This window comes from Convolutriloba macropyga, chromosome 3, assembly GCF_964194025.1.
Source record: "Convolutriloba macropyga chromosome 3, txConMacr16.3, whole genome shotgun sequence".
In the NCBI taxonomy this organism is placed as follows: Eukaryota; Metazoa; Xenacoelomorpha; order Acoela; family Convolutidae; genus Convolutriloba; species Convolutriloba macropyga.
Genome location: NC_134470.1, coordinates 33,311,290 through 33,337,924, shown reverse-complemented (window position 1 = coordinate 33,337,924; position 26,635 = coordinate 33,311,290). Strand labels below are relative to the sequence as shown.

The window sequence follows — 26,635 nt, the reverse complement described above, 5'->3', positions numbered from 1 at the left end:
AAGCTAAATATCTGTGCTTAGTGCCATAACAGTTATGCTCTGAAATGCTTATTGCGTAACCACTTTGTTCATAACGATGTGTAATTTAAAATTTTTGAATCCTTCAGCCGAACTCGATAGGATTTTAGCAATTTACTCTTCATTCTAGAGAGTCACAGCGGATGGGCTAACGATATCTAAAAGATTCTATCTCTTTTGCAAAATCCGTTTTCTGCCAACTAGCAAAAGCAAAAATTTGTTATTTTTTCCAAAGCTTTATGAAGTATAGTTTGGAAAATTGCGACTCTTTAGTTTAATACATTTTGGCCCCTATTTATCTTTCATGGAGAGAATAGTGGTACCATTTAAAAGCCCACGAAAGTTCTGTCAACGGTTGCAGAGAATATTTCAATTTTTCAACTTTCACGTCTTCAAGCTTCAAATACGTCTGAGTGCTTCTAAAATGTGGGGTGAGAATATTCTTGGAATTATGGGGGATAAAATACATGCTGAAAGTAAAATGCTTAAAATGCTGAAATAGCATAAAACAGATTCAATAAATGTTGGGTAATGGATTTTCGCAAGCGGAATAAAAAGCGTTTTAAACTATGTAGAAAAATTGATTTCTTAAAAGTGCGAGAGTAAAAAAATGATATTTTGCAGTGAAATTAAGAGATTTATAGGCGAGATCTCATTAATTGCTCTTGAACGAAGTTGCTCTTGTAAACGTGTTGGTCTTTTATGCAAATGTTTCGCTTGACCATTTTGCGCTTTTCTTCTAGAACATTCTTTGACTTCTCAAGTGACTTTTTCACGCGTTCCTTCATTTTTGAGTGATCTCTTTTGCTCTCACTCCGAGGTAAAGCTTGTTGCTAATAAAAGTCGGTTACAGCAAAGCAAAAATAAGGCATGATAGCCGAGTGATCAGTGCATCTGGTTATCGATCGGGAGGTCAGTGGTTCGAATCCCGGTGGAGTCATGTTTTTCTACCCGCCTGTCGTTCGAAAGAAATTCTTCCGACATTAGTCGGTTTATGTTTATTAGATCAAGATGGTGATTCAATTATGGGGATGAAAAGAGGCTCAACAATCAGCTGTATATATGCCCATTATCAATGCGAGAAAGTCAAGATACAAAACTTATCTTAGCAACATGATTTACAGTGGGGGTCGCAAGGGTTACCCAATATGGTTTGCTTCTACTAAAATTCAGTTGCAAGGGATACCATAGATAGTTTGCATTTACACTTTTCTAAAAATTCGTTCGCATTTCCAGTGGTATCAAATTCATTCAATACATGCTGAAACGACTTTACATTAAATAATCTCACTATAATAATGTTTATCTAGATTCACCAGTTTGAACCGAATACTGACTCTAAGCACCATTTCTTGCCGATTCATATATATAAATTTTGTGACCTGAGTAGTTTACTCTTGTCTCAGTAATCTGGTAAGTCAAATTTCTTTGCAATAAATCCTAGCTAAGTTCAAGACTATAGTTTTATCGAAATTCTAACAGCCGCACTCAGATTTAAGCTGATTGCGTAGAGTCTGTTCCCATCAAAAGTGTTCTGAATGTTTCAACCGCCGATAGGGGTGATGAGTTTGTGAAGATGTCAAGTGCCATTTTGTCAGTAGGACCGTAATGAATTGAAACAGTTCCATCTTCCGTCTTGTCCCGAATGAAATAAAATTTTGTCTTATTGTGGCTTCTCCTTTTGTGCAAAATTGAGTTTTGGCACAATTTGATACTACTCTGATTGTCCTCTTCAATGGCTATTGGATGTTTCTGCTGGATGCCGAAATCCTCCAAAATTTGTTTCAGATACAATGCTTCTCGAACTGCTAATGCCATCCTCTGATATTCTGCTTCTGATGAAGAAAGAGCAACTGTGGTCTGCTTCTAGACACCACTTCTGAGTGCTGCGCCACGTCCGTTGAGCTTGAAGTAATAGCCCGCCGTTGATTTTCGGTCGTTCACATCACCAGAGCAGTCTGCATCACTTTCCCCCACTAAATCACTACTAGCCTCTTTCGTGGAAGTAAGTTTTAAACCTTTTGAACCATGAAGATATCGCAGGAGTCGTTTTCTGCATAGCCAGTGTTGATTGGTAGGTGAAATCATGTGTCTGGACAGAATGGTGACTGTGAACATGATGTCTGGCCTCGTTTGTTTAGCCAGATACAAAAGTGTTCCGAGCATGCTTCTGTAGATCATTTGATCCACTTCTTCGTCTGTGTTTTGTGATGTCGGAAATTCTAAATTCAAATCAGGTGGGTTTCTTGAGGTTTTGCCTTGATCCATTTGAAGTAGCTCAAGCATTGCTTCTATGTAGCGCTCTTGGTCGACTGTGACTTTACCCTCTTCTCTTCTGATTCTTAGACCCAGAAACCAGTGTAGTCTCCCTCTGTCTTCCATGCGAAAAGATTTTCCAGTGCCTTTCGACATCCGAGATTACTGTCATTCTTATTGATGCTACTATGATGTCGTCAACCTAGGCCAAAGAAAATGACAAAAAATCAAAAACTTTCAATAAGTTCATTTCAGATTTTACTGTCAATGTCACTATTACCGAAAAAATACCTAAAGAAGTCCAAACCTAGCTTTCCACAAAAAACAGTTAAGTTATCATATATAAAAGTTGACGAATTTTGATAATATTAGATGCCAGAAAGAAAATTTTAAAAAAATGTTTTGTGTTGGTTTTGTATGTGTTTGTGTGTGCGCACTATTGTGGGTCTATTTATGCGTTTGCATTTTTATATATGTGTTTGAGAGAGGGAGAAAGGGATAGTTAGTCTGCGACTGATAGTGCATTCAAATGTTAGACCTAAACAGAGGCAGCTTGCAAAAATTGGCAGAAAGAAAGAAAAATAGGAAAACCTACTTTATATTTGCTACAAATTGCGGCTTCAAATGGGTCCAATACCAAAACGATGTTTTTCAATCTCGCTGATAACACTTCTGCGAGATTTTGGAAAATTAAATTGTCCCGTTGTGCTCCTTAATTAGCAAAATTGAAAAGAAATTTCTAAAAACTCTAAAATGATAGACTTTACCGTTTAGTGTCAAAAATACAGTTACCGATTCAATTGCCTAAAACATCTACACATATTTTTGGGTAAAAAAAACAAAGAAATCCTCAATGAACATTGAGGAACCTTGATTAGTCACCAATTGACAAAAATAAAATCTAAAAAAATGTTTTTTTTTGGTGTTGAGCTTTGTATTTGTGTGTTGGTGTTTGTTTGTGTAATGTGTGCTGTTTGTGTGTTTGTATGATTTATCTGTATCTCTCAGATTTTATTACACTTATCTTTACAGAGTTTGTTCTTTTGAAAAAAGAAGGCATATTTTTTATTCCAAACTGTGGAAGTAATTTGCTCCAAGTTTTTTAGGATACTCCCAATGGTTTCTCTGGCAGAAAATAAATGTTTTTGCATGCAAACTTGAGAGACATGTTGGAATATTCTGTGCTACGGACAGACTGGCACGAGCCATCTTGTTAATTCATACTTGCAGTTTGTAGACTCAGTTGTTTTTTTTAAATAAATTTTCAGTCTTATTAGATTTGGTCTTTTGGAGATTTAGTCTTGACGCTTTCCGGGTAGTTGAAATCAAATGACTATCTCATTATATTGTAATTTACGGTGTTTTGAGGGTGGACCAGGAAGCTAGGGACGCCATTTCCCGGCAAACTTTCAACTATGTTTTTCATTGCAAAACATTGACCACATTTTTCATTAGATGCCATACTTACTCTTCATACTGATACCATTCGCTTTTGTTGTTTAAAAATATTTCGCTGTCGTTTAACAATAGTTCTTGAGTGCTGTCTTTATGCTAGCCGGCGACTGAAATAGCGCTGGCTTTTTTATTTTCTGGTTTGGTCAGTATGCAATAGTACTGGTTTGGTCAGTACGCAGTATTATTGCTGATAAATCGTCTCTTATTTTGCAGGAAGATGCCTCAGTAATTTGTTTCCCTCGCTACAAGAATTTCTCAACTCACAGAATCAGAGCACACAATTATTTGAGAGCTTTTGATAAAGAGCTATAATTGATTAATCTGATAAGAGGGAGATGTCTTGCTTAATCTCTAGTGTTCTTCTTGTGCCGTCAACGCCGTTCAAAAATCAAATTGTTCTAGAATATTCTCATCTGATAGACCTTTTATGGAATTCGAGGTCTATGAAATGTTTAATTATTTTGAGATAAATAAAAGTTGTATCCATCACCAAAGCTGGACAAGTGTTTGATGTTCCCCGATTTTTCTCTTAGGTCTGGTAGGCGATATGATGTTGATTCTACTGTACTGTCCGGTTTTCAATCTTCGACAGCAAATGGTGTTGCTAGTTTATTGGTCTCCTGAAACAAACAATTTCATACAGAGATCTATGTGACCAAAATGTGATCAATTCTTCCAATCAAAAACGCGTAATTCCAGAGTAGTACTGAATTGTGGGAGTACTGTATCACGTCATTTGATTTTTTGTTCAAGAGGAATATGAAAGTGTAAGAATTTGGATTGTATTAGTGCTCTGTCTTTATTGTAGACTGTTTTTAAACTTCAGAACATCTGACTTGAAATAAGATCAATTGTTCAAGTCTCCGATAGTCAGTCGGGGTCGAGAGTTATGCGAAAGTCTACGATAGTTACGCTAAGGCATAGGAATCAAATTGAACGTCATGAAAGTCCCACAATACTTCTTGTTTTTTATCTAGTCATATCTTGCCTGGAATGATCAATGTTTTTGAAAATTTTCCTTGACTGTAATACTTGTCTCTTCCTTACTACGTGATACTCCTGTATTAGTTTTTTGTTAGCAAATCAGCATGCCTCATTTTGATGATTTCATTGTTCGAAATACCTTGTTTAATCCATCAGATGATTTCTGATGATTATCAATAATGATTTCTTGGTCAAAAGACTTTATTTTTATCAATTAGAGTCCTTGAAATGGCAAATTTGTTACCTATAAAATGCCCGACAGTTATCTGGAGCTTGCTATATTCATAGTGCAAATTACCATAAGTGAAGAAGTACAAATTTATTAAATGTCGATTTATACACATCAAATAAATTTTTTTTTGGAAAATTGTATTTTCCACAATTGCATCAGAGGGGACTTTTTTGGTTTATGTTGTACAAGTAGAAAACCATTAGATTTAATTTTACGCAGTTTCTCTCATTAGATTGAAGTTTCATAGCAATCAGTATGGAGCAAGATTTAAACTAGTCCAGATTCTTCTTCCTTGGCAGAATTAATGCAAAATTCTACTTGAGAAGGATTTATTCAGTAATGTGTCGCTGCTTGAAAAAATAATTCTGCTAACCGCATACGCGTAAAGATGCAAACAGTTAGAAAAACAGATTCCAAAATCTGATTTCTAACCAATCATTTAATTAGAAGGAAAACAAAATATTGTACAAGCTGTAGCTGCTACTGAAAATATGTGGTTACTTTGTCCAATAAATTAGCTGTTCTTCGCTAAAGTCCTGTGATATAGTGTTGTTACATGCAGTTCTGGTGTTTGTTAAATTTGCGGAGCTAATCATTAATTTTAATCCTTAATATAACTCAATTTGATTTTTCCACATTTTTTGTCAAAATTCATTTCCTCAGTTGTGAATCTTTTGAATAATTGTTGACTGTTTTCAAAATGTTTACCTGACTCATTGTCTGGTCACAGGTTCAGCTTCTTGTTTTCTGCCGCATTTTTAATTTGTTCAGTTATGTTATATGATTTAGATTATGATCAAATTGTTGATCAATTGCTTCATCAAAAACCAATTTTATTCTTTTGATTCTCAATACACTGTTCAGTTGACTCTCTTTCGATACTTATTATTTAAAAGCTAAGTCACGCTATTGCACTCCAATCTTAAAATTGAGTTTTTCGCTAACCTAATCACTCTAGAAAATTCATCACTTGTATTGGAGGAGCGAACTCCACCAACAAGTTGTTTTGAATATGAACAATTCGTCACTACAAAAATTCAATCAGTTTCGGGGAGCGAAAATGGCAACTTAAATCACACTAATTTTGGCGTCGCAAAAGTTCACTGAGATAAAAAATTGCTCAAACGCTTGACAAGTCCTTTGTGCTGTGGCAGCTTTGGAATTCTTTGCCTGCCTGTACGCGCGTTTCAGGGAAAAGACTAACGTTTTAAAGACCACAATATTTACTTTTTAAATGCTTTTGTGTTGGTAAGTCTTAAGAAGACTTCTTGTATACAACAACCAAATGAATCCTTTTCACGTACTATCGAAATGATTTAGCAATTTTATCGCTTTCATTTTATCACTTTTTGCAAACTTTCATATATTCCCCATCTAATCATATCTTTTTACTTTTCTTCAAATCTAGCCCAGTTGAAAAGCTTACAATGTGTCATGACTTTGTAAGAGGTTTGCTGTTTCGACATCAATTATTATCAAAGAATAAAGTTAATTCCGTGGTATTCCGTCAAGGAAAGTGCGCCAGTAAATAAAACGAACTGCTGTCGAGTTACCGTTACTTAAGCTGAAGGTTCAATTATGCAACTACTCTGTATCCCATTGAAACAGTATTCTTTTGCAGTTTTTCATGTTGAAATAAGAAGACAAAAATTATTCTTCTCGGCTTCCTGTCGAGAGACCATCATAGGTTCAAACAATTCGCCAGCACAGAATTTCAAGCAGTTTAGCGGAGCGAAATTGGCAAACTAAATCACACTAGTTAATTGGATTTGGCGTCGGTAAAGTTCACTGTAATAAAAGATTGCTCAAACTCATAATCTACAACCTGTTGAGACTCAAATTGTGGGAAATGCTTGAAATGTCTTTTTTTCGTCCACGAAAAAAAGTGTTGACCACTTCATCTTTCCTCGAAAACAAAAAAAAAGCAAAGCAGTGGAATCGTTCAACAGCATTCTAGCTGAGAATTGCAATTTCGAAAATGGCGACGAAGACATCGTCAGAGGCTGTATTCTGACAGAAAATGAGGAGCGTTGCAAACTAATCTCACATACATATCTACGGGAAGGATTTTAAGTCAAGAATGGGTGTTTATGTGTTGACGACGCCATTGCAAATCCCAACTCAATCAAAGACGCGTATGTTTAGGCCATTCATGCAGCCCACCCTGGAAGTTGAAGAATTTCTGACTTGGCAATACTTGCAAGGTGGCTTTACAATGATTGTGACCTCCTGGCAAAAACATTCAATTGTAACCCTTTGTCAAGATTGGTAAAATTTTGAAATGTATAGATACTTCTGATAAATGGAAGACACTAAAGTTATGTAAAGTCCCTGGTTAAGAAATTCAAATAGATCTCGTTGACCCGATATACAATGAAAATGACCTAGAACTGTACTTTTTAGCATGCATAGATGGCTTTCAAAATTTCCTTGGTCTGAAGTTTTCGATAGAGCAAACGCACACAACGTTCTCAATTTTCTCCAAAATTATGTTTTATTGAATGGCATACCACGAGCAATTAGACTAGAGGAAGCTAAATGTCAAATTGGACAGCAAGTCAAATCATTCTGAAATCAAAATACTATTAATCTAAAAGAAGCCCCAATACAGGATCATAGAGCGATTGGACCAGTGGAGAGGCCAATACAGCAAAAGTCGTTTAGCATGCATTAAAAACCACGGCGCAAAAGCAGTTTAGTATAAAAACTTCACTAAACTCAATAATATTTCAGCTCAGAATATGTTGTCAAAGGACAATACATCTTTCACCATTTGAAGCACATTTTCGACGCAAACTCAACACCCCTGTTAGTAATATAACAAGAGACCCAGACCAATATAAATTTTCATATGATCCAATTTTGAATGAATATAAAGGTATATAAACGGTCAGATGGGACGGAAATGCCAAACCCAATAAAGAACCCAGAGTAATACAACATCCAGAGGTGGCGTTGCCAATTCCACGAACGGAAACGTCTTTGACCCTAAAGCTTGCCCAAACTTGACACAAACTTTGAAAAGTCAAAGAAAATTTTAGATAGACTAGACATCGTCCTGGCAACTCAATGCTCAGTTATAAAGTCAGATGCTTCTACTTCAGTAATTAGAGAGCCTGGAAAAGCGGAAGTGACAATCAGAGATTCGTTGTTGCTAAAATTGGGACAAAACGCGGAACGTCAAACTGATTTAAAGCAATACGCGGAGCAAAGGCCAAAACCTGAAATGAGAAAAACCACAGTGGAGCTAATACTACAACATGCAAGAGATGCCCATGCAAATTAATGACGATACAAGTTATATGTTCAATTCATTCAATTGTCTCAAAAGCATTCCGATAGAGAATGCCGACTATGCCAAAAAAATACACTAATGGCTTCGCATTTACCCACAGCACATTTAGACACTAAATCTGCGGAGCAAATTGTTGCCATCCCACCACAAAAGTCTAAACGAAGACAAACAACAAAAACTTCAACATCACAAAAATGACCAAACGGCAACGCATGTCCCCACCAATCACATAAAGTGATGAATTGCTAGACTCCGCCCAAACTTGCCGTCCAACTTTATCGTCAGAACTGGCTCCTTCAAAACCGTCAACAAACTATAAAACGGAAGCAAAACATTATTTGGCCTATCCAAATCCACGACAATGCACGCCAAAACCCCGACGGTCCACAAACAAATCTACAAATTAGTTCCTGCTGACCGAATAGAAACCGATTTACCCAGTGTAATACTACGTATCTCTGAATTAATAGGAGACTACAATGACGGTTAAAAAGAAGAACGTGCATCTGATTCAGAAACTGATCATAAAACAATCTACTAAAAAAACTATTTCCTTAGTAATGATAAACGGTACAAATGTTATTTATTTTCTATTATTCATGTAACCAAATTGTAATTTAGTTTATTTTGGCCACGGGGGAAAGGTGATACAGTATTACATGCAGTTCTGTTGTTTTTCAATTTTGACGAGCTAATCATCAAATTTAAACCTTGGTTTAGGTCACTTTGATTTTTTCTTATTTATTGTTAAAATTTCATTTCCTTATTTCTAAATCGTTTCAATCAAGTCCACTATTAACAAAATGTTTATCTGGCTGATTATCTGATTATAAGTCAAGTTTCCTGATTTTGCAGCAATTCTAAATTGTTCCGTTATTTTATATGATTTAGATTATGATCAAACTGTTGATCATTTGCTTCATCAAAAACGAATTTTATTGTTTTGATTCTCAATACATTGTTCAGTTGACTCTCTTTCAATACTTATAATTTAAAAGGTAAGTCACGCTATGGCACTCCAATCTTAAAATTGAGTCTTTCACTAAGCGAATCACTCTAGAAAATTCAACCACTCGTATTGGCGGAGCGAATACCATCAACGAGTTGTTTTGAGTTTAAACACTACAAAAATTCAAGCACTTTCGGGGAGCGAAATTGGCAACTTAAACCACACTAGATTTGGCGTCGCAAAAGTTCACTGAGATAAAAAAAATAGCTCAAATGCTTGAGAAGCCCTTTGTGCTCTGGCAACTGCGGAATTCTTTGGCCTGCCTGGACGTGCGTTTCAGGGAAAAGTCTAACGTTTTAAAGACCACAATGTGTACTTTTTAAATGCATTTGTGTCAGTAAGTCTTAAAAAGACTTGTATATGACAACCAAATGAATCTTTTTCACGTACTATTGAAATGACTTAGCAATTTTATCGCTTTCATTTTATCACTTTTTGCAAACTTTTACATATTCCCATCTAATGATATCTTTATACTTTTCTTCAAATCTAGACCCGTCGAAAAGCTTAGAATGTGTCATGATTTTGTAAGAGGTTTGCTGTTTCGACATCAATCATTCTCAAAGAATCAAGTTGATTCCGTGGTATTCCATCACGGAAAGTGCGCCATTAATTAAAACGTACTGCTGTCGAGTTACCGTTACTTGAGCTGAAGATTCAATTATGCAAGTACTCTGTATCCCCTTCAAACAGAATTCATGTAGAAATTTTTATGAATGATCGAGAGACCATCATACGTTCAAGGCCTTTGGTAAAATTGCGCAGAAATTATTTCGCATGAAGCGATCGATCTTCAAGACTGAGAAAATTATTACGACGCGCCTTTTGTTGGGAACTGACTCCAACGTTTTTCCAAATACTTACGAAAGAAACAAGTTGGCACTGAGGACGTAACCTGTTTTCAAATTGAACCCGTCAGGTTACTGCTCAGTAGTCGTCCTCAGAATACCAAAGGCGCTCAAGAGCCAGAGTAGAGGCAAAGCTTGAGCACTTAAACGACTCAGCACCCTCAAAGCTGTTCTCAGAGCTGGAAAGTACAGTATATACTTGGTCTTCGAGCTAAGATCGAAGTTTAGAAATTAAAGGAAATGACTCCAACACCATAACTCTTTCTGTCAAAGTTTTTCATGTTACCCTTACCTCGGTGAGGTGCACATTCAATCTCTGTTTGCTACTACTTAAAACAAACTTACTACTGTTAAAACAAAGTTAATAGAAAAGTTCTCATTCTAAATATTTAATTACAACCAACCGAAGTTCTGCAGCTAACCGACAACTAACTATTACAACTGAACCGAAGTTCTGTTCCGCTTATCCTGTTAGTTTCCTGAAAAGTTTCCCTGCATATTCTAGTAATTTTCTGGCACGTTTTCCCGCTTATCCTGGAAATTCTTGGAAGGTTTCCCGCTTATCCTGGTAATTTTCTGGAGTGTTTCACCGCTTATCCTGGTAATTTCCTGGTAGGTTTCCCCGCTTATCTTGGTGATTTCCTGGAAGGTTTCCCCGCTTATCCTGGAATTACCTGCAAGGTTTCCCTGCTTATCCTGGTAATTTCCTGGAAAGTTTCCCCGTGTATTCTGGTAATTTCCTGAAAAATTTCCCCGCTTATCCTGGTGATTCCTGGAAGGTTTCTCCGCTTATCCTGGAATTACCTGCAAGGTTTTCCCGCTTATCTTGGTAATTTCCAGAAAGGTAATTTTCCGGCAATCACCTGTTTGTCCTAATATTTTCCCGAAATGATGCCCGAATTTCCTGGTAGTTTCCTAACAAAGTTCCCGGTAGTCGAGAAATTACCGTAAGTTACCATTAAATGTCAATCCCGATGGGATTCCTGGTAATTTTCCCGCCGGGAAATCTGGGAAATTTATCGGGAAATTACCGGGAAACTTCCATTTTTACCGGGAAACGTTGCGCTGGGAATGCAGCAATCACGAATGGCGAGGAATTAAGCACGTTCAAGTGTAATGCTCGGAAATAGCTTGGTTCTAAAGATGATAAGCAATTTATAGAATTAGCAATAGGAAGCAAGCTAATTGATACATGGATCAAGAAGAACAATGTCCCGAATAACGAGTTATCAGAGGATATAACAATCGAGAGCTAGGTCTATCTGTTGTATGCAAAAAAAAACAAATTTGCTACGTAAAACGCTCTGTTCCGCACATCCCATACCTCTACCCAGGGGTTTTTGTTCGTTCGTTTTGACTGGTATTGGCTTGAATCTATCCTTCAAAATGAAATTTCTCTGACGTTTAACTTGGCTGTCAGTCTGTATGATTTAGTTCAAACCACATTACGGATTGCCATTGATTCTTCTAAGAAGACGATTGACCTTGAATGTATATTTATTTTTACCTCTGAGAGTTAAATCAAGGATATAAAACTTCGACGCGCTTTTCTACATTCATGGAAGTTCGGGTACCAAATATGATTTGCTCCATGAGCGTAGTTGTTGATCTTTGGTATCTTTTAGGAATACTTCTGATTGTTTTCCAAATAGTTTGGGAAAGATTACACACATAGCAGCAGGCGTCGCGTCAATACAGGTAACTTGATGACAAGTAAGTATTGGGCATTATGGTTGATACGTCGCTGAACGCTGAAGAACCAGTCTTAAGATTGATCCTGGAGGTATCGCCCGTTGCCATAGGAACAATCCGATTATAGTAACCAGGAATCAGAAACACTATACCACTATAAAAATAGAGTACACATGTATTGTTTCATGGCTTCAATGTTTTTATGTGGAAGTGAACTGCGTTGTTTGGATCAGCTCTTCCGCGAGGAAGGGAGGAGGGCTTCATTAAATTCACGCAAGAACAGAACCGATTCCAGACTGAATAATGAGAGCAAAGGAGCACTGCATAAAGTTCTTAGGTGACGGACGCTTTGGTGGGAACCAGGAGTTGCCCAATCGAGATTATTCATATAGAAGTGTGTGTTAAGCACTGTTTTATCAATACAAATAGCAGTTACAGCTGGTACAGGACAAGAATGGCTAGAATGGATAGCGGGCATCAATGTTTTTGCATGAGGACCACTTTCGTAATCAGTCAGGATATACGGTAATACATCGACATATAATGTAATGCACTAGACGCTGTTCAACAGGTATCAGAATTCGCATCGACAAAAGATATTGACCCAAATAATATGAACATCGAGCGCACTATCTACTCCCTGAGGAAGAACACATTCGGTCACATCATGATGCCGATAGATCATGCTGGTTTTATTGGAGTGAGTGAACGTTACAACATAAGATGAATTAAATAGAAAATTTTTCTGCCCATTTATTTTAAAAGATTATTGCAAAAAGCTGTTGAGTAAAAATTAAAACCCAGATTGAATCACCCGGTTCGAATCTCTGCGATGCTCCAAAAAGATTGAATGCAAATAGAAAAATTAATGCACAAAATGCGATCGAGGAGTCTGTATTAAAGACTATTACCGGCTTCAGTTTGTAAATAGATTTGTAGTTTTGAGTGAAAAATATCTTACCGCACTTCTTCAAAGGAAAATTGTGGAAGCTAACTTTGTCATATTTTGAATTGACGTCAGCCGTGCCACTTGGCTTGTTTCCAGAGCAATTCTTCAATTTGAAGCTCCCCCTGTCTTTGAAAAAGTTCCTTCTTCTCTCCAACAAATCCACCGTTGTTTCGAAACCGTCCACGGACTAAAATAGCGCAACAGACAAGAAAAAACAGTATCGTTAGTTCCGATTTGACTATTTTTTTAATCTCTTGGACTTTTTTGAGAAAATTTAGCTTAGACTAAAAAGCTTAAAAAACCTACAACGTTCTTCGGTTCCAAATGCGATTGAGATTAACGGAATTCGGAAAGAAACATTTTAAAATTTATAACAGAAATGATGAAAAGATCAGTGAAGCATAATTCAGAAGTAAATATTTTAACCTGCACTACTAACAAAAATGAGGCAAATGTTTTTAAGCGTGTACATGGAACTTCAAAGAGTTTCGGCGCCATTGTTTGCAGTGCACATCCTACATTCGTGTAGAGATATAGCAGAAAACTTCTGCCATATTAAAGACTTCTGCTTATGAGATGAAACTATTCAGATGGAAAGATTGGTCACTATCATTTATAGAAGCAGATAATCTGCAAGATTTTGTTATGTGTTAAATTATATTGCATAGAAAAGCCCCAAGTGTAAATAAAAAGCAATACCACCCATGTTGTTAGAGCCCCTAATAGAAATGGCTTGTTTTAATTTTGCTGACTTCTAGCACTTGAGATGCTTTCCAAATTTATAATTATAATTTCAATATCTTTTTCCAGGCCTGTTCTTAACTAACAAGCTTATTTATTTTCATTTGGTTGTTGTGGCGGTAGTCTTTCAGTCAAGGCGGACATGGGCAATTGATAAGGACGGAACTAATTAGTTTTTCGTTACAGTCTACCACCTTAAAAGCAAGACCTTAGTCTAGACCTCGACTTATGAAAAGAATTTAACAGGGGGGGGGGGGGGGGGGGGGATTTAAATATTGACTATAAACAAGGAGGCTCGGTAATGTGCGATTGCACATAAGGTTCCGACCCCGCTCATCCACAATTTTGGCTTAATGGTCTGCCAAATGAGGAACAGATAGAAAACCCCGAAAATTCAATTATTTTTCAAAAAAATTGGTGTATGAACGAAAAGATAGCCTCCGAAGCAAATAACTCAGTGGGTTAAAAAAGATGCATTAGATTGATGAGATCGGCCATTATTAAGAAAGCGAGTCAAGAGGAACAGCAAAATCAAACAACAACAACAAACATTAACTACATCAAAAAATATATGTCCCTTTTAAAAACAAACTTTAATAACAGTCAAAATAGCGTCACATAAAACTGAAACTAAACAATATAACTTGTGATTAACCAGAAAAAATATAAGACCAGTTCATAATAAGGCTTGGTAACAATTGGGCAATAAAGAACAAAAACAGTAAATTTGAAAAATTCGCTTATTTTTTGTTAAAAAGAGTTAATTTCAAAGTAATGAAAAGTATTAGAAATCAACTAATTTCCCACAGGTTTATGATTACCAGTGTTTCTAAATGTGAGAATTAAGAACTGTCGGTATTCAATTTTTATGGGGTTACAAAAAGAACAACATAGACAATAAACAAAAAATCAGTTAAAATTTGCCAGAAATTGTTTTGAAGCCGTAAAGCCAAACTTTGGCCCTCAAAAAACGTTAGATTGCACCTTCGTTGAACATCAATATTCTACTATGTAACTTCTGTTTAATGCAACCAGGTGACAATTAGACAAAAACAGAAAAAATTCAAAATTGAGTATTACTTTTTTTTGGATGAAAAATTATTTCCAAAGACTTGACAGCCAATAATTACAAAATGAAATAATTACTGGTTCGTTTATTCTTCAAAAGGAATCTCTTGAGACCTGCAATTATCCAGAATATATCGTACGTCTACAGAAAGAACGTAAAATAAGACAGAAGTATAAAATTAATTTACTTTTTGTTTGCGAAAAACCCGTGTGGAAGCGGGTAGAAGTCATAACCAAATCTTAAAAACAAAAAACATTAGATTTTGTTACACCAATCCCTTTGACACCTTCATTTGACAACAATATTGTCATATTTGGCCTGTAATTAAAGAGACTGGGTTACAAACAGACAATAAAAGGAACAGAATTGGGAAGTTAAAAAGTGTTTTTTTTTGGATTTTTTGGAAAACAATTGTTTCAAAGTCATGAAAGGAATCAGCTATCTACTAAAATCAGAATATCGGCCCATCTATTTTTCCATGAAAAACCAATCAAACCGGGTCATTGTACTGGAAACTTCATACGAATAAGAAGACAAAGCAAAAAGGACAGTTAAAGACAAAATTAAGTATTCAATTAAACTCTTCGAAGTATTGTCGAAGCCGTTAAAACCAGAGTCTGCATCCTTAAGTATTTTAATATTATTCCTTGACTCTTATTTTGAACGCCAATGCTGTGATATTTGAATTGTCAATAACGTGATAATTTGGCAAAACTAGACAACGTGAAAAATGGGCAAATACCTGTGAATAAAAAATGTGAAATCTAGCAGTATCACAGCCAGAAAACCATAACCTAACCAGTAAAACGGGAATAGAGATTGTATTTGAATTCAATAGAAAGTAGAGGCATTCTTTTTTTGCTGACGCTAAGCTACAAGTTGACCAAATTAAGATAACAATTGAGGCAAATTTCAATAAGCAGTTATTTATTCAAGAATCAAATATTTTCAAAAGTCATAACGGCCATAAGCTTTCAAGTAATAAACTAGATACAATAATTTGGAGTTATTTAGGAAGCGAAATGGACCTATAACTTGTAAGTTTTAATTTGAAATGTTCTGTTATTTAATTAATACATAAAAAAGATCGATTTTTTTTTTACAAAGCAACGACTGATTACAATCCGAAATATTTTTGGATTGTAGCAGTCTAAGATTGGACCTAACTAGCTCTGCTAATGCTGTTTGTCCATTAATAGCACTTAATTTTTCGAATGTTATTGATATAAATTTATTGTTATTTAAAAAATGAAAAATAAATGCTGCGTTTTTGATCATCAACTTGTAAAGTTAGCAAAAAACGGCAATGTTTTCACTACAGAGCACTCGCAACGGATGTTGAAGTAGAAATAACCCCCCTTTGGAGTCTACAAAGATTGAGTTAGTGATGTTTGGGTGTGTACTTCCTGCATATTTATCAAAGTGGACTAAGAAAACTTACTTCGTGCTGTTTTTCATGAAAAGGTCTGAATTTTGAAATATTTAGCCAGATTTTTTGACAAAAAAATTAAATAGAATTAGCTGACATTTTTTGTCTTTAAAAATGAAATAAACAACACTTTCATTTTAAAAAATGTAACAAATTATAGCAAAATCAGAGAAACTTTAGTCAAAAGTTCCGGAAAATGTGAACAAAATCAACGGAATTCACTCTATTTCCTCAGAAGTTTAAACCTCGAATTTAATTCCATATTGTACGCTGGACAAGCTTTCTAATGATACCAGTCTAATCCCTCTACGATTAATATATCGATCGGCCAAAATTGTCTGAACAAAAAAAACCATTTGAGTATATAGTCCCCCCCCCCCCCCCTCAAGAGGGGTCGGAACAATTATTAAATACCTGTTCCAGCATCAGTTAAAATCGAGCTTTAGTCGTTCCATAGGTCGCGCATGGTCTTTTAATATCTCTCTATGGTCGGGCGCACGCACGATCTTTTCTTACCACTTGAACATCGAGCACGGTTTTTTTCATACCAGTTGTTGGTCGGGCGTGTCTGTTCATAGGTTGAGGCCTAAACCTGGATATCCAGTAAAAATTTATTTAAAGGTTTTTCTGAACTATCTTGATTCCTCAATAATACCGTTTGGACTGCTAACTCAATAATGCTCCACTAAGGGAAGAACTCTTTATTGAAACAACTTACAATGTTGTTTGGTTCCAGTGTTCTGGTTGTACTCTGGCTCACAATTGCTTTCTTTTGCTGCTCCTGGATACTCAAATGACTATAATACTCTTTCGCGTCCGATTCCGGCCGAGAGCGGATATCCATTTTCTAAATTGTATTCAAAGTGTCTATATGATCATTGCCTAAATCAAAATCAGAAATGTTCAGTCAAATTTGCGGAACTGACAAAAAGAAGCCACGAAAAGTTCAAATTATTTGAAAAAAAAAATGTTTGCCTTATTTTTTTTTGCTGCTGCTGCTAGGGGCCGAGTTTTACACTGAATGGCTACTAATTAGTGGATACGCTTGTTTTTCGTTAGGTCGATTTTTAACCGATTCTTGAAACAAAGAGAGAACCGATTCTTGAGTTTATAAGATTTTGCATCTCAGGGAAAAATGAGGAAGGAAGTTTTCAGTTTTTAACGTGTCTTAAAGTTTTATGCATCTGAGGTTATGTGCTTACTATGTCATTGATGTATGAGGAAACGGGAATTATAACAGACTCGAGCATCTTCAAAAACCAAATACATACTAGAATGGCCGCTAAAGTTTTACAACTTTTCAGTGAATAAAACTTCAAAAAATGTATTGGAACTTTCTTCTTTTGTTTTTTTTTTCGGCAATTCGTATCCTATTAATCCTAAATCAATTAGGGTCCTATCAATTAGGGTCCAATCCTAGATCAACTAGGGTCCAATTCGTATCCTATTAATCCTAAATCAATTAGGGTCCTATCAATTGACTAATAGGCCATTGAAAAGATTTCTGACTTACAGATGGCTCTGAATTTGAAAATAGAAGCATTTGCTATTCTTGAAGCTGTTTTTGGAGCACTGTCATTTAATTATTTCAACTGAATGAAAAAATAGTTCAAAATGTACGTTATTGGTAAACTCTTGATAATAGTGAGAATAGATGACAAACTGCATGCAGCGGCTTCCCAATGACAGACTATCAAGTACACTCTAACGAGGGTTAAAGTACAGCCCCGTCGTTGAACGGTTATATTTCCAAGTTTACCGCAAGTTTTGACAGAAAACTCAACCAACCCCAACAAAAAATTCATACTGTTTGTTTTAGCAAACGTGGAAACATTTTTTAGTAAACAAAACAATCAATCATTTGCACAAATGGGACTCTGGTTCCTGCCATGATGATTTGATCTGAAACAGTGTACTCAATCACAGAAACCAGAATTAACTAACTACATGACTAACGTAAAATGAGTTAAGTTCTAGTCGGTCTAATCTTTTTAGAATATCATGCTTCGTGTCTTAGCGATTGTTCGTTTTGTGGCTCTGTTCTGTACAGAAATTGAACCACTGGGTGTTTTGAAGAGAAAAGGATCAGATTTTTGGGTCGCAATGGATTTCTGCAGGTCTCACTTTTTTCTCAAACAGTGCCTTGGATATTTGTTGTCAGTCTTCTTTTATTAATATTACTTCAAGTAACAGTTTCCTCTTTTAGATGCCAGTCTAATATTGGCATCACAGGTTTCGGGTAAACCTTGTAAAACTCCTCTACCAAGAAATACTACTTACTCTCTTTTCGCGTTCACATACAGCAGCCAATAATATTTCATTTTTTTGCAAACTAGCCAAAATGTGTCTAATTCATTAATTTCTCCACTTCAACATTGTTGGAACTGAATAACTTTTTACTTTCAACCTTTGCTTCGTCAGCCAAGGGATGTGTCATGAGGCTTCATATTTCCGGGGTTAAGTAGGGTCGTTGTTGTCGCTCTGATACCTCTTGCTCCCATATTGGAGTGATTTTTTCAACAGGTCTTTTTCAACAAATCTCCATTCATCAATGGTTGCATTCTGCTTTTCAATTAGCTACAATTGAACACCTGCTGTTTTTCCTTGATTATTTGCGCATCCCTTGAACCAAAATGAATGAATCTGTTCAGTGAATCAGTCCACATGCCGTTGCATCAAATTTTTCAGCCGATGCGTTTTGAAGTAACTTTAAAGTTAACGCTATTGATTTCTTACTGTTAAAAACATCGTCAATGAGAGCGCTGTTATCTACTACTATTCTCCGCTTCCGCTCACAATTATCTGGGGATTATACTCTGTGAGCTGCCTGACCCGTTCTTGCCTTTTTATTACCAAATCCGCTCGAAAAGCCGTCGTCAAATAACGGAAGCATCAAAAATAGATGTTAATTTTTGGGTTGTACTGGGATGTATCTTTTTGTTGGTTCCTCTAAATACCTCTTACAAATCACTTCGTATATTCGACATCAGGCCAAGATTGCGCAAAGAAACCACTTCTGTTTTTAGTTGTACCATCTTAACAATCCTCTTGTACCATCTTAACAATCCTCATGCAAAAATAAATCATCATTTTCCTCAGTTTTTTACAGTCACATCTTGAATTCAAAACCTCCCTTCTGAAGTAATTGTCGAATTTGAGTTCAAATTTGTTCGCTTCGCGAGAAAATTTAAGTGACCTCAGAACATTGGCCGCTGTTCATTTCGCGTTGTGCATAATTGGTATGCGTCGGAGAAGTTTCGTCGCTTTTTCTGTCTTCTCGATACACGATACCTTGAGCTCAAATGGTATTCTTATGAGTCTTTGGAACAGGTCTGCACTCGCAACTAGATAATACTTAGTAGAAAATCTGATTTTTGCTGCAGTGTCAACAATTTGACACACTTTTTCTAGATTATTTGGTTAAATAACTGGATGGTGGGGTGACAAGCTACTGTTTGTAAGGATTTCTGTTGAGCTGAAGCAGAATTTACGTTACTTGGGAATTGAGAATTGACTGTTTCCAGAGGAGTACACCAATGTGGAGTCAATCACCATTGAATTGTGTTGTTTCTTTAATTTTCAGTGTTGCTACTTGATCCTCCTTTTAGTAAACCGATAGTTTACCTTTTGGTTTGTCAACTCATATTGCCCTTCACATGTTCACCAAAGCTGTTCAGTCATTTACAGCAGAGCTTTCATATTGAACTCGGTGATATCCTCATCTGCAGTGGCCTACTGAGACCCCATCGTAATTTACTACGAATAGACCATGCAGCAAGTTATCGGTACGGCGTAAATCCTTGTATGAAAAATGCAAGCCGTACGCGTCCTACCCGAGAACAACATTCTTTTTTATCATGTCCGTGATATGCGTTGGGTAAAACACAGTTTTACCCAACGCATATCACGGACATGATAAAAAGAATGTTGTTCTCGGGTAGGACGCGTACGGCTTGCATTTTTCATAAAAGGATTTATGCCGTACCGATAACTTGCAGCATGGTCTATTCGTAGTAAATTACGATGGGGTCTCAGTAGGCCACTGCAGATGAGGATATCACCGAGTTCAATATGAAAGCTCTGCTGTAAATGACTGAACAGCTTTGGTGAACATGTGAAGGGCAATATGAGTTGACAAACCAAAACTATCGGTTTACTAAAAGGATAACTATCGGTTTACTAAAAGGAGGATCAAGTAGCAACACTGAAAATTAAAGAAACAACACAATTCAATGGTGATTGACTCCACATTGGTGTACTCCTCTGGAAACAGTCAACTCTCAATTCCCAAGTAACGTAAATTCTGCTTCAGCTCAACAGAAATCCTTACAAACAGTAGTTTGTCAGCCCACCATCCAGTTATTTAACAAAATAATCTAGAAAAATTGTGTCAAATTGTTGACACTGCAGCGAAAATCAGATTTTCTACAAAGTATAATCTAGATGCGAAATCAGATCTGTTCCAAGGACTCATAAGAATACCATTTGGGCTCAAGGAACTTGAGCTAATGTAGTTGGAGTGTATCGATAAGAGAGAAAAAACGAAAACGACGAAACTTCTCCAACACATACCAATTATGCACTACGCAAAATGAACAGCATCAATTAAAGCTAAAACGAGTTTAAGTGATATATTTTTTCAAATAGACTTTTACGGCCAATTTTCTGGGGTCATTTAAATTTTATCAAGAAGAGAAGACAATTAAACTCGAATTCGACAATTACTTCAGAATGGAGGTTTCGAATCCAAGATGTAAATCTGTAAAAATTTGCAAAATTATGAGCTATTTTGCGCATGATGATTGTTCAGCCAAAAACAGAAGTGGTTTCTTTGTCCAATCTCTGTCTGATGTGGAATATACAAAATGATCCACTAGTGGTATCTAGAGGAACCAACAAAAATCTGCATGTTAGTACAAACCAATGTTTTACATCTCTATTCGAAGCTTCCGTTATTTGACGACGGTTTTTTGAGCAAGTTTGGTAATAAAAAAGCAGGAACCGTTTAGGCAGCGCACAGAGTAGAATCAACAGTAACCTGTGGGTGGAAGTGGAGATTGCAAAAAGATAACAGCACGCACATTGACCGCGCATATTTCCACTGACCATCAAAATTTACCTTTTCATTAGCATCTCAACTATGATTCAGAAGGTGGGGCCAATTTCAGATGTGTGAGCTGCAACACTGCAAGAATTAAATGAAAATAACTTGGTGAATCGATATGTCGAGTGATTCACCGAACAGACTGATCCATTTTGGTTCAACGGCTGCTCAGAAGATATTCATTTGTAGCTAATTGAAAAGTTAGCTGCAGAATGCAACCATTGTGGAATAGAGATTCGTTGAAGGAGATCTGTTCAAGTAGCTCCACTAAAATGGGATCAAGAGGTGTCAGAGCGACAAAACGGCCCGGCTTAACCCAGGGAATATAAAGCCTCATGACACATCCCCTGTTTGACAAAGCAGAGATTGAAAGGTAAAAAGTTATTCGGTTCCAACACTGTAATACAAGAAAAAATTTAATTTTTATTGGCTTCGACAATTTTCTCGCTCAATTTTATTTCTGAATTGGCTGTTTCTGCCTGTTTTATTTCTTTAGGTACCCGTAAAATGCTGACCGGTCTCATAAATTGGGTTTTGAGGATTTAATGAAATTTTTAACCTGAAGCAGTCAGTTTATAGCAGAAATGTTTAAGATTTTTAAGGATCATTCAATTTTTTCAGTTTTTGTTCTTTTCGTTAACTTGTAACTTATTCTCATCATTGAGAAATCTCATGCAATTCTTCGTATTTTCAAAATTAACTTGTTTGTTTATATTTTGACGTAACTGATCGTTTGTTTTTAGGACAATGTGCTTTTTCATAAAAAGTTATGTGAGTGATGTATTTGTGTTTCTTTTTCTCTTCCTTTAGCACAATCGCGCAATAACAGATCCCAACGATTTTCAAATGTGACTCAATTGAACTTATTTATTCTTTCGGTATAGTTTTAGTTGAAATACTATAAATAGAAAATGAATTAATTATTGAAAATAATTATTGTTCAGATTTTAGCTAATTGTTTTAATGGCTTCATTAATTTGTGTTTTTGCAATGTTTGTAATTTTTTATTCGTAATTTGTTGAGTTACTCTGCATCGTTAGTCCGTTCCCATGGTTTAAAATAACCAAAGACAGGTCCTATTGGTTTCATTTTTACTTTTTAGTACATTTATCTAGAATTACTTTGTTAAAAGCTAATGATTTTTAAGACTTTTAAAATTATTTGGTTTAAAAAATTTTGATCGGTTTTTAAATTTCGCCTCAATATTTCTTCTTTTCGTCGACTTGTTACCTAGACTCTTCAAGGAACAACCCCATCTGCTGTGTAGTTAGGAAAAAACAAAATTTGTGTAAATAGGGTTTTGTCTGATTGTAATTTGACGTCGTTACTAGGTGAGTTTAAATTCAGGTATGAGTTTTTGCCGTGAAATTTTTGATTTTGCTTTTTTGTTGTTGCTGTTGTTTTTTTTCTCGTAGTAAGTCTAATAGCAGATATCGATGTAAATAGGCACGGCACTATTTAATTCAATTATTAGTTTGGTTGTGTACCAATTTTTTTAAAACTCAGACTTCTTTTTTGATTATCTCTTTTTCAAAAATGTAAGTCAAAAGACAGTTAAGTCAATATATAGATGAGCGCGGGTCGCAACATCATATGCGAACGCACATAACGAGCCTCCTTGTTTTGTTTATCATTCAATATGTTTAAAATGTATAAGTAATATAATTGAAATATTACTATAAAGGCAAAAACTTTAAAAACGTCTTTGTGGCACCTATCAAATGCTAAGCCAGATTGTGGGTACTTCCGGCGCAAATTTTTTCCGCAATTCTGACAATCTATTAGTTCTAATTGCTTGCATAATTTGGTGAACGTTACTCAAAAATAACTTGCCACGGGGTTGGGTTCGGCACGATCTGCTAGGTGCTACTTTTAGTAAATTGAAGTTATCGGATCTTCATCAAATAAGTGTTTTGACTGCTAATTTTCTGAATTTTCTATGTCGCTATACGGTCTCTTTCCGAGTCTCGTTTCCAATATTGGTCAGATGTTGGTGTGTTAAGCTTTTTTTCATCTACATTCAATGCGTTTTAATTGAATTTCAAATCTTCTGACTTTTCAAATGTTTCCAGGAGCATTTAAAGACGAACTGAAGATAAAAATGAGTCAGTTTCTCCTCTGAAGAAGCAAAGTTCTTTCCGACGTGAATGCTGTTCAATTTCATCATAACTACTTTTTCAGAAGCCAATTTTTTCATAGTGAATTCAAGTTTTATGATCATGTTCAGCAGATTTCACATGAAGCTCAACTTACTGATGCTCGGGGAAAACTGGCTAATTTTTTCCGAGTTTATGTTCATTGGGCCTTGATAATTAAGTGTCGATTGATCTGAAAACCAAAAAAAAACAGAGAAAATCATGCTGACCCAAATTCACTCGACAAACATACCTCGTCAAGTAAAATGCCCGGGTCGAATGTCCTCCATAAAATGCTTCCGTTTTGTTGTAAGAGTGGGGGGGTTAATTTGTCTATGGGGGGTATATTGATGTAAGAGTGTGGGGGTATTTTGTTCAGAGGGGGTAAAATGATGTAAGAGTTGTGCTGCAATGGGAGGACTTTTGAGGAATTACCCCCCTGACTAGAATTGCCATGTAAGAGTGGGCTGCAATGGGCTGCAATGGGAGGAATTTTGAAAAATTAGCCCCCCTCTCTGATTTAAACTGCAATGTAAGAGTGGACTGCAAAGGGCTGCAATGGGATGACTTTTGAAGAATTACACCCCCCCTGACTAAAATTGCCATAAAGGAGTGGGCTGCAATGGGCTGCAATGTGAGGACTTTTGAGGAATTGCCTTCCCTGACTGAAATTGCCATGTAAAAGTGGGCTGCAATGGGAGGATTTTTGAGGAATTACACCCCCCCTGACTAAAATTGCCATAAAGGAGTGGGCTGCAATGGGCCGCAATGTGAGGACTTTTGAGGAATTGACTTCCCTGACTGAAATTGCCATGTAAAAGTGGGCTGCAATGGGAGGACTTTTGAGGAATTATCCCCCTGACTAAAATTGCCATGTAAGAGTGGGCTGCAATGGGCTGCAATGGAAGGAATTTTGAGAAATTACCCCCCCCCCCTGACTAAAATTGCCATAAAGGAGTGGGCAGCAATGGGCTGCAATGTGAGGACTTTCGAGGAATTGCCTTCCCTGACTGAAATTGCCATGTAAAAGTGGGCTGCAATGGGAGGACTTTTGAGGAATTACCCCCCTGACTAGAATTGCCATGTAAGAGTGGGCTGCAATGGGAGGAATTTTGAGAAATTAGCCCCCCTCTCTGATTTAAACTGCAATGTAAGAGTGGACTGCAAAAGGCTGCAATGGGAGGACTTTTGAGGAATTACCCCCCCCCCCCCTGACTAAAATTGCCATAAAGGAGTGGGCAGCAATGGGCTGCAATGTGAGGACTTTTGAGGAATTGCCTTACCTGACTGAAATTGCCATGTAAAAGTGGGCTGCAATGGGAGGACTTTTGAGGAATTATCCCCCTCACTAAAATTGCCATGTAAAAGTGGGCTGCAATGGGCTGCAATGGAAGGAATTTTGAGAAATTAGCCCCCCTCTCTGATTTAAACTGCAATGTAAGAGTGGACTGCAAAAGGCTGCAATGGGAGGACTTTTGAGGAATTACCCCCCCTGACTAAAATTGCCATAAAGGAGTGGGCTGCAATGGGCTGCAATGTGAGGACTTTTGAGGAATTGCCTTCCCTGACTGAAATTGCCATGTAAAAGTGGGCTGCAATGGGAGGATTTTTGAGGAATTACACCCCCCCCCTGACTAAAATTGCCATAAAGGAGTGGGCTGCAATGGGCCGCAATGTGAGGACTTTTGAGGAATTGCCTTCCCTGACTGAAATTGCCATGTAAAAGTGGGCTGCAATGGGAGGACTTTTGAGGAATTATCCCCCTGACTAAAATTGCCATGTAAGAGTGGGCTGCAATGGGCTGCAATGGAAGGAATTTTGAGAAATTACCCCCCCCCTGACTAAAATTGCCATAAAGGAGTGGGCTGCAATGGGCTGCAAGGACTTTTGAGGAATTACCTCCCCTGAATAAAATTGCCATGTAAGAGTGGACTGCATTGGGCTGAAATGGGAGGACTTTTGAGGAATTATCACCCAGAATAAAAATGCCATGTAAGAGTGGGCTCCATTGGGAGGACTGTTGAGAAATTACTTCCCCTGACTAAAACCGTCATGTAACAGTGGGCTGCAATGGGCTGCAATGGGTGCAATTTTTAGGAATTACCTCCCCTGACTAAAATTGCCATGTAAGAGTGGGCTGCAATGGGCTGCAACGGGAGGAAAAAAGTAAAATGGTGTAAGAGTGAGGGGGTAATTTGTTCAGAGGGGAAAATGTTGTAAGATTTATATATATATATATATATATATATATATGTATATATATATATATATATATATATATATATATATATATATATATATATATATTATTATATATATAATATATATATATATATATATATATAGACCGTCAATAGTTGAACAAGCATTCATGGTCTGGAGGTTCAGGAGAACCAGCTGAGGGTACAGAGGTTGTGGGTTCAAGACTGGCAGTCTTCAAGTATGGGGGCTAATACAATGTAACATTGAGCGGGTAAATTGATGTAAGAGTTGAACTGCCAAGGGGGGTAAAATGGTGTAAGATTGAGGGATAGTTTGTTCAGAGGGGGGGGGGGGGTTAAAATGATGTAAGAGTTCGGAGGTAATGGAAAAATTACCCCCAAACTCTTACATCATTTTACCCCCCTGGCAGACCAAAAAGATGTAAGAGTGGGGGTTAATTTGTCTTTTACCCCCTCGCTGTTACACCATTTTACCCCCGTTGGAAGCCTAATGTAGCCCAAAAAGACGTAAGATTTTTGAGGTGCATTTTCCTAAAAAATACTCCCATTGCAGCTCCACTCTTACATCATTTCGGGTGGAAAAATTCGACCGGGGTGGCATTTTGTGATCCTTTTTGTCAATGGGTGTTCAATTATGTTTTATCTTTTCTAAAATGATCAAGCTGATCAAAATTTTCCGAGTGCGCTTCGCTCTTATGCAACCCCCAGTTACGGAACACTGGGCAAATAATCTGCACCCATTTCGGGTGGAAAAATTCGACCGGGGTGGCATTTTGTGATCCTTTTTGTCAATGGGTGTTCAATTATGTTTTATCTTTTCTAAAATGATCAAGCTGATCAAAATTTTCCGAGTGCGCTTCGCTCTTATGCAACCCCCAGTTACGGAACACTGGGCAAATAATCTGCACCCATTAAACTGAGGGAGGGGGCACTAAAAATGAAGCAAGTCCAAATTTTGTTACCATTCGTGTGACATCCGAAGTGTTTCTGTTGTTTCTTAGCCGATTATTGCCATTTTGGTTTCCAAGAGTGTCCAGTTTCCGTATTTTGTCAACTAACTCTTCACAAGTGGTATGATCGTGTTGTTCTGATTTTCTTCGCATCTGGTTGTCTTGTATTTGGCGCTTGATTTCTTCCAAATCACGTTTCTTTTGTTCCATTCTTTCATTGTGACTAGGATCACTGCCCAGATTCTGT

At 36.8% G+C, this 26,635-nt stretch overlaps 1 protein-coding gene across 1 annotated transcript in view; it reads right to left on the bottom strand.

The window, feature by feature from the left end:
- Nucleotides 1-4,169: 4,169 nt before the first annotated feature.
- The window catches only part of LOC142336612 (uncharacterized), a 102,024-nt gene continuing 79,558 nt past the window's right edge, over nt 4,170-26,635 (bottom strand). The window contains exons 19-22 of the mRNA XM_075385523.1: nt 26,401-26,631; nt 16,696-16,824; nt 12,785-12,925; nt 4,170-4,349 (exon numbers count right to left, since the gene is read on the bottom strand). Coding sequence (XP_075241638.1) covers nt 4,308-4,349; nt 12,785-12,925; nt 16,696-16,824; nt 26,401-26,631 — 543 coding nt within the window. The 3' untranslated portion in view covers nt 4,170-4,307. The remainder of the gene's footprint in view (nt 4,350-12,784; nt 12,926-16,695; nt 16,825-26,400; nt 26,632-26,635) is intronic.